The sequence below is a fragment of the Diplotaxodon limnothrissa genome, linkage group LG23 (assembly GCF_057381915.1).
Source record: "Diplotaxodon limnothrissa isolate DT_005_m linkage group LG23, D_limnothrissa_male_GT1.1, whole genome shotgun sequence".
NCBI lineage: Eukaryota > Metazoa > Chordata > Actinopteri > Cichliformes > Cichlidae > Diplotaxodon > Diplotaxodon limnothrissa.
Genome location: NC_140617.1, coordinates 2,758,272 through 2,767,900, shown reverse-complemented (window position 1 = coordinate 2,767,900; position 9,629 = coordinate 2,758,272). Strand labels below are relative to the sequence as shown.

At 39.7% G+C, this 9,629-nt stretch overlaps 2 protein-coding genes across 2 annotated transcripts; one reads left to right on the top strand and one right to left on the bottom strand.

Annotated features, from left to right (window-relative positions):
- Positions 1–822: 822 nt before the first annotated feature.
- Positions 823–5,168, bottom strand: LOC146607244 (cytochrome P450 2J6-like). Its single transcript, XM_085348834.1, has 9 exons — positions 4,870–5,168; positions 4,620–4,782; positions 4,227–4,376; positions 3,984–4,144; positions 2,825–3,001; positions 2,561–2,702; positions 2,129–2,316; positions 1,894–2,035; positions 823–1,695 (listed from the first exon to the last, which is right to left on the bottom strand). Exons 1-9 carry the CDS (start codon positions 5,071–5,073, stop codon positions 1,517–1,519), a joined length of 1,506 nt encoding a protein of 501 aa, XP_085204960.1. The 5' UTR covers positions 5,074–5,168; the 3' UTR covers positions 823–1,516.
- Positions 5,169–6,248: 1,080 nt separating this feature from the next.
- Positions 6,249–9,336, top strand: uqcrh (ubiquinol-cytochrome c reductase hinge protein). The gene is made up of 4 exons (XM_085347717.1): positions 6,249–6,383; positions 6,686–6,712; positions 7,049–7,210; positions 9,139–9,336. Exons 1-4 carry the CDS (start codon positions 6,342–6,344, stop codon positions 9,169–9,171), a joined length of 264 nt encoding a protein of 87 aa, XP_085203843.1. The 5' UTR covers positions 6,249–6,341; the 3' UTR covers positions 9,172–9,336.
- The last annotated feature ends 293 nt before the right edge of the window (positions 9,337–9,629 follow it).

Sequence of the window (9,629 nt, the reverse complement as noted above, 5' to 3'; positions counted from 1 at the left end):
CTTAGCTGAGCCTGATGGCTAGCATTTCCAGTGAAAACAGTCTCATCATAGCCGGGCTCATGAACTGGAAAGGCAGTGTCAGTTTCGATAATCTCCTGAGAAAAAACATGAGGAGCCAAAATATAGTCACTCACTTGCGTTCGTGGTGCGGAGCGTCGGTGGCGCGCACGCCGCTTTTTCTTGTGAGTGGAAGACGGCGGAGCAATGGGTGGAAGTCCCTGGTAACTCCGAGGTCCCCCGAGAGCCAGTCGAGTACCCCGGAAAGAGGGCTCGTGCTCCGGAATGAGCCATGGCTTCCACCGGAGCTCCTCCTCCAATAGAGCGCAGAATATCGACTGACGCTCGTCGTGATCCAAATCAATGGTGTCCAGCGCTTCCTCGCGCTGGACCGTGGCAGGAGTATGGCGAGACTGTGATGAGGGCGTGGAAACTGGTGAGCTGAGAGGTGGTGACGCTGCGGCGAATCTCAGCGAACCGACACGGACACACTCAGGTTCTAGAGGCAGCAGTGGAGACGACTGGTTGTGGGGTTGTTGTGACTGGTAGGTGCTGGAAGCCATTACATGACTCGACAGTACCTGGGCCTGCAGCATCTCCTTTATCCTCGTAAAGGCATCAACTATGGCAGGTGAGTCCGGGAGCTGGAGGAGGCGGGGATCCCTCTTCATAATAGCTTCAGCAATGTTTACCATCACAAGCTTGCTCTTCAAATCGGGTGCTGTGAAGACGCGGTTGAGGATCGCTTGGATCCGAGCCGTCTCCTCCAGACACTCGGTGAGAGCTGAGTCTGCTGGGTCCATACTGGTTGGGTCGTACTGTCACGGCGGGGTGCGCCGATGTGTGTGGAAACAGGACCCAAAAGCAGATGACGACGAGGAGTAGTAAGGTTTTAACGGAAAAGTGATCCTTTAATGATAACGGCAAGGAAAAACCAGGAAACCAAAGCAAACTGTCAAAACACTAAGAAACAAAACACTAAGAGGTACTAAGACCAAAAACTATAACTGTGGTGGAACCTAACAGGCTAAGGCTAAGACTGTAACTGTGGTGAGATAAACAGACGACCCGACAATGGCATGCAGAAAACAAAGGGCTTAAATACATACAAGAGGTGATCAGGGGAAGTGGAGACACATGGGGGAACAGCTGACTGACATAAACCTAATGACAGGACCAGGAGAGGAAAGCTAAATACAATGAACAAAGAACACATGACACTGTCAGAATAAAACAGGAAAAACTAAAACTAAACATGACAACACAAACTTAACAGACCTAATACGTGATGAATAATACAAAACCCCAAAACATAGAAAACCCAGGAACAATAACCAATAACTGCCCAAACTAAAGGCAAATAGGAAATAACACAAAACCTAATCACATATCAAAAATGAGAAAAATACAAAAAGAACTCAGAGCGCTGGGTCGGAGACCCAGCCTGTGATACTATTAATCTTGTCATTTTTTTCCTTAAACCTTGAACTGGTAATAAGATCACAAGTGCTGGCAGTTTCTAATGACGTGGGGTTACGCAGATTTCATAATTCTTCGGTGTCAGAGTGAGCCCAAAGCGGTAGTCCATATCAGGCTTCACCCCGGCAGGCATGGAGAATGTGAAGTGCTGCATGAAGGAGGTGAAGAAGAGGAAAAGCTCCATCTTGGCCAGGCTCTCTCCAAGACACACCCGCTTACCTGAGACAAGACACTGACATTAGTCCTAGATTTCCTTTGGATGACTGTGCACAGATTAGTTGCCGATTTTATAGAAGGACCTACGATCCCTTTTTGTCCTTCACTAATCATCTCTTCAACAGCACAGTGTATACTTAAAGAGGCTGCTGAAAAATCTTGCACAGACATTAATAAAATATCTACAGAGTCGTTCCTTACCAAGAGAGAAAGGCAGAAAAGCTGCTCGTTTCACAAACTTGCACTCCTCATTCAGAAAGTGATTTGGATTGAAGGTGTGAGGCGTCTCCCACTCTTTCTTGTCAAACAGCACAGATGTCAAATTGGGAATTACTATAACTCCCTGGCAATTGGAATAATGGTAAATAAAACACACAAAATGAAATATGACATAAACCATGTTTGTCTTTTACTGAAAATTGGTTTGAGCAATGACCTTTGGGACTGTGTAGCCCCCCAGCTCGACATCTCTGTTGGTGACATGCGGCACGCCAAGAGGAGCTATGTTTCCAATCCTCTGGATCTCATGGATAACAGCATCAGTGTAAGGCAGGTTTGCACGGTCCTCCATTGAAGGCTGTCTGGACTCTCCAATCTCTCTGTCTATCTCAGCCTGTACCTTTTCTGTGCAAAAGACAAAAGAAAACAGTATTTCAGCAATGAAATTTACAGCGTAGTGCAACAGCGCTGATTATTAAAGAGATTTGTGCACCATTGCACAATACATTATACATCTAAAAAGCTGAGTATAACCTGGAAATAGTAAAGTTTACACTTAAATTATGACCAGAATGTTCCTTTAGTGCCACACATGTCCAGATTATTTAATAAAAACAGAGAGCTTTCCAGGCCTGGTCAATACTCTTACCCTGAATCTCAGGATATTTTGCCATGTAGAGGAAAGCCCAACGCAGGGTGGTGGATGTGGTTTCAGATCCAGCCACAAAAAGATCCAAAACACAAATAACCAGATTTTCCTCATCAAAAGTGTTGTCGTCCTGCCCCTTATTCTGAAAATACATGCAAACACACATTTTAAAACATTGGAAATGATTTAAAAAAGTGCCTTTATTGGCAGTGTTACCTGAATTACATGGCAATTTATAATGGCAAATTAAGCCTAATCTCCTACCATTTGAATCTCACTGAGGTAACAATCAATGTAGTCACGTGTTTCTGAGGGATCCCAGGTCTTCTTGTGCTCATTTAGCTCTACTCGTATGAAATCCTTCACTTCATTCCACATCTGCCCGACACTCTGATGTGGACCTGGTAAACGTCTCATCAGTACAGGAAATGCATTGTAGATCTACAAACGGAAACAGATTGGAACAATACATTCACGTTAGTGCAAATGCCATGCCTCAGTCTAAATAAACTACTGGAAAGTACAGCACCAGTCAAAAGGTTGGTTAATAATACAGAACCAGACTCAGGGAGGGGCAGCCAAAAAAGTGGACATATTATAAGAGTTTTATTAAGTCATATTTCCACTTTGTGATCCAAAGGTCCCAAAATTTTGTATGCTATACATTTTTCTTATGAATTGAATATTAACTGCAAACTCAAACTCAATCATTTTATAGGTTTCTGAATAAAATACATGTTTTTTCTTAAAGTTCTGATGGTGGAGAGACATGCTGGGAAAAAGATTACTTGTTCTTTCTAACCTTTTGTGGAAAATGTGTGCTAAGCTGTTAACTAAGCAACAATTTGGTTTTTGGCAACAGTGTTGCGGGATTTCTAATCATGCTTACCAAGCAAAATAAAACAGTGGTGGTCAAAAGAAAGAGGAAGAGACAAGACTCCAGGATGAATATAGCATCATGACTTTGGATTTGAGCATTGCTGTCAGTGATTTTGCTGAGTACAAAACCTAAAAGATAAAGTTCTGATTGGGGGAATCGTTTGTCTTTGTGTGTGTGTGTGTTTTTTTAAAGTGTTTTTCTTTATTGCTAGTGTAAAAATGTGTCCATCAATATAAAACCTCTATAGCTTCATCTATACAGTTTGGATATTCTCTCCTACTCTGCATGTCACTGCTCAGTGTTAATTTCCTGTTTGTTATCACCTCTTTTCTCGCCTAAAAGGTGACTATTTTTCTTTTACTGCGTCAGACACTTCAGTACGTATGCTTCTAGTAGTGAGGAGACTTAATATTAATAAACTTTACATACCTGTGTTGAAAAAGATCATTCACTGACATTTAAAAAAAACATTCCTGTAAGGAATAAATGGCAGAGCTGTGGCCCGTGAATTTAGGATGTGATCAGTATATTTAAATGCTGTACCTGTCCCCAAATGGAGCCTTCAATCTGGAATCCTTTATCAAACAGTTGCATCATTTTAATGAACTTCTCTTCACTGTACTCAAAGCGATGGCCAAACACCAGGGAGCAGATGATGTTGGAGACAGCATTGTTAAGGATGAGGTGTGGATCGAATGGCTTACCTCCAGAATAGAAGAGAAACTTTTATGTAAATTTATGTGAATCTGTTCATTCTAAAAGTCTTACCGTGAAATAAGCACGTACCTTTATAGCTTCTGATGTTTTTTGCACAATATGTAAATTCATCCAGGACCACAGATTCAAGTGACTTCTTGCCAAATCCAAACTGTCTAAGGGTCGAAAGTGCAAAGCGTCTCTGCTGCTTCCAGAGGTTTCCACTACTGGCAATGACACCTGATCAGAAAAAGAGCAGGGACAGCAAACTTCTCAACTATAAAAAAGAAGGTTGTGTTTTAGGACTATATAACCACTTCTCTATTCTTATCCCTAACTCCTTTCTTAAAGTTAAATTTGAAGCAACCAAACCGAGAGTCTTTGGGCAAACCAGAATAATACAACTGGTTCTGGGTAAGGCCAAAAACCTTAAAAGTTTAAACTATCAAACTTTGTATCTGTGTTGATCTTTAGTACCCTTACCTAGTCTGTGTGCTCTATCAGTCTGTAAAGGAAGGTCCGGGCGGTCCGCCAGGCTGTCTCCCTGCGTCACTAGAGCTTCTTTCAGAATATCAAACCCGTTTAAAACCACCATCCGTTCCTGTCCCATCCGTAGACTGTACACATTTCCATATCTCTCTGCTAACTGGCAAAGGATTTATCAAAGAAGATACACACAAGGCTTGAGATGAAAATATGAGTTAATAAGTAAAATTTTAAGATTCACAGGTACCTGTGTCATACTCTCATGGGCCCTGTTCTGATCTATAGTGAATAGGTTGCCCATAATTGGAAGACCCCGGGGTCCTGGAGGATAGCCTGCTGGCCGACGATTCTTAATATAGTCTGCAGTGATGATGAAAACTGCAGCGAAGAGCAGCAGACTCTTGAGATCCCAGGAAACATAGGTTCCAATTACAGAAATGATTGAATCCATTCTGTAAATACAGTCACTGTACGTGGGTACGATTTCTCCTGTAAGACAGATGACTCAGTCTGAGAGTAGGCAACAAGTGCTATCACTGCAGTGAGGGCGAAGCTCAGTATTACTATCACTTGGTAAAGCAAATAAAGTTTACTCTGAACTCTGGCCTTATTTCATGGAGAAAAAAGGATGTGAAAAACATTTTTAATCTAGGTTGCTAAAATCAAGTATTGTTGCTCAACAGTAGAGAATCTTTTTGGCTTGAGGGTGGCTTGATTAGATTTAAGAAATAGCCAAACGTTAATACTTCAGTTCTTATTTTTACCACTTTAAAACTGCTATCTTTGGGGCAACACTAACATACACAGAAAAAAAAATGCTCATTGGAATCTTGAAAATGAGTTTGTAGTTTTGCCATTTGACAGAGTGGAAGATGTGAGATTTTTAAAGCCTTGCATGATCATAAAACGACATGTTTTCACAACCAACCATGGTCAGATCTGCGTTTCTTCAAGGCTGACTTTTAAATGTACCAAAACTAAAATCCTGTTTCCATTCCATGAGAACTTTGCTTGGTTTGTATTTGCCATTAAGCTTTCATTTCAGAAGAGTTCTGGGAAAGCCAGTGGTGTTCTTCTCACCTTATTTAACAAACTAACTCTATTTCATATTGTTGAAACAGGAAAGCAACTCAGATGACCCATTTGAAGCAAAAAACTCTAAAGGGAACAAAGGAAGAACAAAGTACTCAAAAAAGGGCTTTAAGAACGTGGCCAAATTCATAATGTAGTACCACTTCCTAACACACGATGGTAGTATAGAGTGTAACAATTTTTAAGTCGTCGTGCATTAAAAATTTGGCTCATGTTTCAAATGAATGAATTGCATTATCTGTTATATGGGTTTAAAAACAAATAAGTGGCTTTGTAATGTGCACCTTGCGTTCACATCTTAAAACTGATAAAACTCGGATATCCTACCCTCGGGGGAAGTAGATGATTAACTTCAAAATAAAACATATGTCATTTAAATAAATACTTGGAACTTTCAATGTAAAACGTCTGTGAGTCGAGGCGAAACTTTGGCATGTTTGCGTATCGAGCAAAAAAAAGGATTCCAAGTTCTGTTCCAAGTTCAGGCAATGATCGAAGAGCAGTTTGATTTTGAAAGTTAAGCAACCGGAAGTGTTTGCCTTCGTTAGCTTATTAGCTCGTATGACCTGGTGTGTCCTCCAATATCTGAGATTTGACAGCTAGCTGATTCAAGGATAAGACCAGATCATGGTTTTCGAGGAGAAAAGGATCACGAACGGAGAACCAGAGGTTCTTAGTATTTGTTACAGATACGATTTCGTAAGCTAGTGACGTTTGACGTTCAGCTTATAGGCTAATACACCGAGGCTAACTACGATGCATCCTTAGTTGACATTAGCATTAGCCAACCTCTCTATACATCTCTGTTCAGAATAAGATTAAAGGTTAATTAACGCAGTAGAATCAAATCGCAGTCAGTGATAATAATGACGGACTAACTGGTGAAGATGAATCGATACAAAAGCAATTGATAACAATTTCTCGAGGGTGGTGGTTTATTGGTGTTATTAATTTGGTCTTGTGTATTTCAGGAGGAGGAAGAAGAGGAAGAGATGGTGGTATGTTAATTAAATAACCTGAACAGAATCAAAGTATGTTAATATATCCCATTATGACTGATGGTTTTATTTTGGTCTTTACTGAACAAAACCAATTTAAAAAAACAAAAAGTGATAATTTACTTTGTCATTTGATATTTGAAAAAAATGTGTGGCAGTTTTCCCGTATATAAAAAGAAAACAAAAACAAACCACCCACTTCATGGATTTTTTTTTCTTTCCAAATGGACTTTCCTTTTTTCCTCAGCTATATGGCATTGCACTCATTTGGACACTGACACATATGTGTCTCTTATTGAAAGCCAGTTGCTTTGAGTGTTAAACTTTCTCCTTCAGGATCCTATTGAATCACTGCGGCAGAAGTGTGCGGAGACAGAACACTGCATTCACACCTGGGAACATCTGGAGCAATGTGAGACCAGAGTTGGCTCCCGGTCTTCAACGGAGGAGGACTGTACCGAGGAGCTGTTTGACTTCCTACATGCTCGAGACCACTGTGTAAGTGTGCCGTTAGGCAGCTGTACCAGACAGAAAGACTAAAAAAAAAACACTGACAAAAGAGCAGGTGTTCTCAGTCCCTCGTTTCTTTATGTTTTGTTTTCAAAGAGTCGATGTCAAGTGGCTTTATTGTCACGTCAACCATGTGCTGTGGTACAGTACACAGTGAAGTGAGACAGCATTCCTCCAAGACCATGGTGCTATGTATAACATATAACAGACAATCAACAGAGGACTACATAAAGTGCAAGTGTACAAAAATTGCAAAATAAAGAAAACAAAACAAAAACGGTGCAATAGAAAAGTGCAACAATGACAGTGGGTTGTGCTAAAAGACTGAGCATTTTACAAACAGTAACTTAAAAAAGGCATGTGTGTATGAGATTTTGCAGATAAGTGCTTGATATAGAGTGTGTGTGTGTGTGTGTGTGTGTGTGTGTGTGTGTGTGTGTGTGTGTGTGTGTGTTCTGTTTTCGGTTTTATTTGTCATATCGTTAGCTTCATAGCATAATTGCCTAAGTCAATGACTTAGGCAATTATGCTATGAAGCTAACGATATGCAAGTTAGCACAGGGTCAACATTGCAATGAAATGTGTTTGATGAGCAGCAGTCACTCAGTAGCATGATACAGTAGGAGAAAATATAATTAAAAAAAATAGTAAGGAGCAAAATATTAGAGAGACATGGTAAAAGAGAAAAGATGACTAAATATATATGTATCTATAAATATATGTACACTAGTGATTAAATAAGAAAATCTTGAAAAGAAATATGACGGGAGGGCAGATGGGATATTGCACAGGAATGAGCAGCAGAAAATTACAGTATTGCACTTTTAAATATAAATATCAATAACAATAAAGTGAAGTGACCAGTGCAGTTTAAACAGAGTACTTGTGAAGCTGCAGGGTAGCTTCTGAGTGCTGTGTTGTGTGTTTAAGTGTTGTGGTTGATGTGTCGTATGGCTTGGTAAAAACTGTTTTTAAGTCTTTTGTGTGTGTGTGTGTGTGTGTGTGTGTGTCAGTCCAGTCACTGAGTGTTCAGGAGTCTGAAAAATCAAAGTGAGGGTGTCAGAATCTTTCAAGTGATTTTGAGCAGTAGTTCTCAAAGCCCTTTCAGTAAGTATTGGGAGTTATTAAAAGTTACTTAAAGAAATTATAGAAAACCTTGCCTAACAGAGTTCAGGCTGTGTTGAATAATAAAGGTGGGCATACCTAAGTTTGACTTTGAAGTTTGTTAGAATTGTAAAAACTGTTCTTTTATCATAATAAATGCTAATAGCTGCTTAGGCTGTCTTATTATTTAATAGAAAATAAATAACAACCCCCAAAGTTGTTGTTACTTTAAGAATGCTCTTGGAGGAATTTTTAAATCTTTAGACAGTGTTTCCACCTCCACTGTCTGTCTCAAGAACTGCTGTTCTCCAGTTTCAAGTTGATCTATAACCAATTGTAGTTGATTGAGCAATCTGGATTGTGATTATAAACTAAACTAATAAATAGACCTGGCCTTCGGTTTTATGACTGAGCTCCATGTTTTGCTCTGTATGAGTGCAAACCTGAAAGTGAGTGGTATTATGATGTGTAAAGTAGGACTGCTTTTACTCTTGAAGACATTTTTGATCTCCTGAAGGCTTAGATAAATGTGACTGAAGGGAGATTTTTATCAGAAATCATAGAGATAATCATCATTACATTTTTACTCAACATTTGCAAGCAAAGCTGCAGTCCCTCATACATGAAGTTAACTTTAGCTTACCATGGCAATATGACACACCTTTATCTGGCAGTTGCCAACATAAGAGCAACATATACAAGAAACTATCCATTTGTATGGCCTACATGTAAGAGCAGTAACTTAAGTGATATGAAATGTCTGTGTTGTTTGTTTGCACTGATGAATTATTTGTTGTATGTCTTCTCTACAGGTGGCACATAAATTGTTCCATTCTGTCAAATGAAGCTCTCAGTAACTGACCACTGGCTAATGGCTTTCTTCACATATTGTATCGTAAGAAGAACTTGGAGTAAAATACATCCATTTGTGGATCTACTGTATGTTGTAACTTGAAGTGTATACATTATCTGCTCATGTAAAAAAGTATTTAACATGTCTGAGTCAACATTTCATTAAAGATGATGACTTAAACATCTTACCATCTGCCCCATGGTGATTTTTTTTTTTTAAAATATATATATTTTTACAATATGATAAAATCTCTGCTTTTCTACAGTCACTGGTAAATACTTGCTGAAATGTTCTTTCAGCAAGCCAGCTCCGCCAACAAGTCAACTACTGATATCCCAACTATGATGGCCACATCAGTTCTGTTTTACACAAACAGTGGTGCCGCTGTTCTGACAAAACGTCCTACTTTGGCAAAACGTCCTGCTGTAAGTAGTTTATGCACATTTCTGC

Bases quoted from the DNA above. Each gene is read 5' to 3' on its own strand.
- uqcrh (XM_085347717.1), top strand. From the start codon at position 6,342: ATGGTTTTCGAGGAGAAAAGGATCACGAACGGAGAACCAGAG. The intron at 6,384-6,685 runs GTTCTTAGTATT...TGTGTATTTCAG, and splicing joins TCACGAACGGAGAACCAGAG to GAGGAGGAAGAAGAGGAAGA. The intron at 7,211-9,138 runs GTAAGTGTGCCG...TCTTCTCTACAG, and splicing joins TACATGCTCGAGACCACTGT to GTGGCACATAAATTGTTCCA.
- LOC146607244 (XM_085348834.1), bottom strand. From the start codon at position 5,073: ATGGATTCAATCATTTCTGTAATTGGAACCTATGTTTCCTGGGATCTC. The intron at 4,377-4,619 runs GTAAGGGTACTA...TTTTCTGATCAG, and splicing joins TGATAGAGCACACAGACTAG to GTGTCATTGCCAGTAGTGGA. The intron at 2,036-2,128 runs GTCATTGCTCAA...TCCAATTGCCAG, and splicing joins GGGGCTACACAGTCCCAAAG to GGAGTTATAGTAATTCCCAA.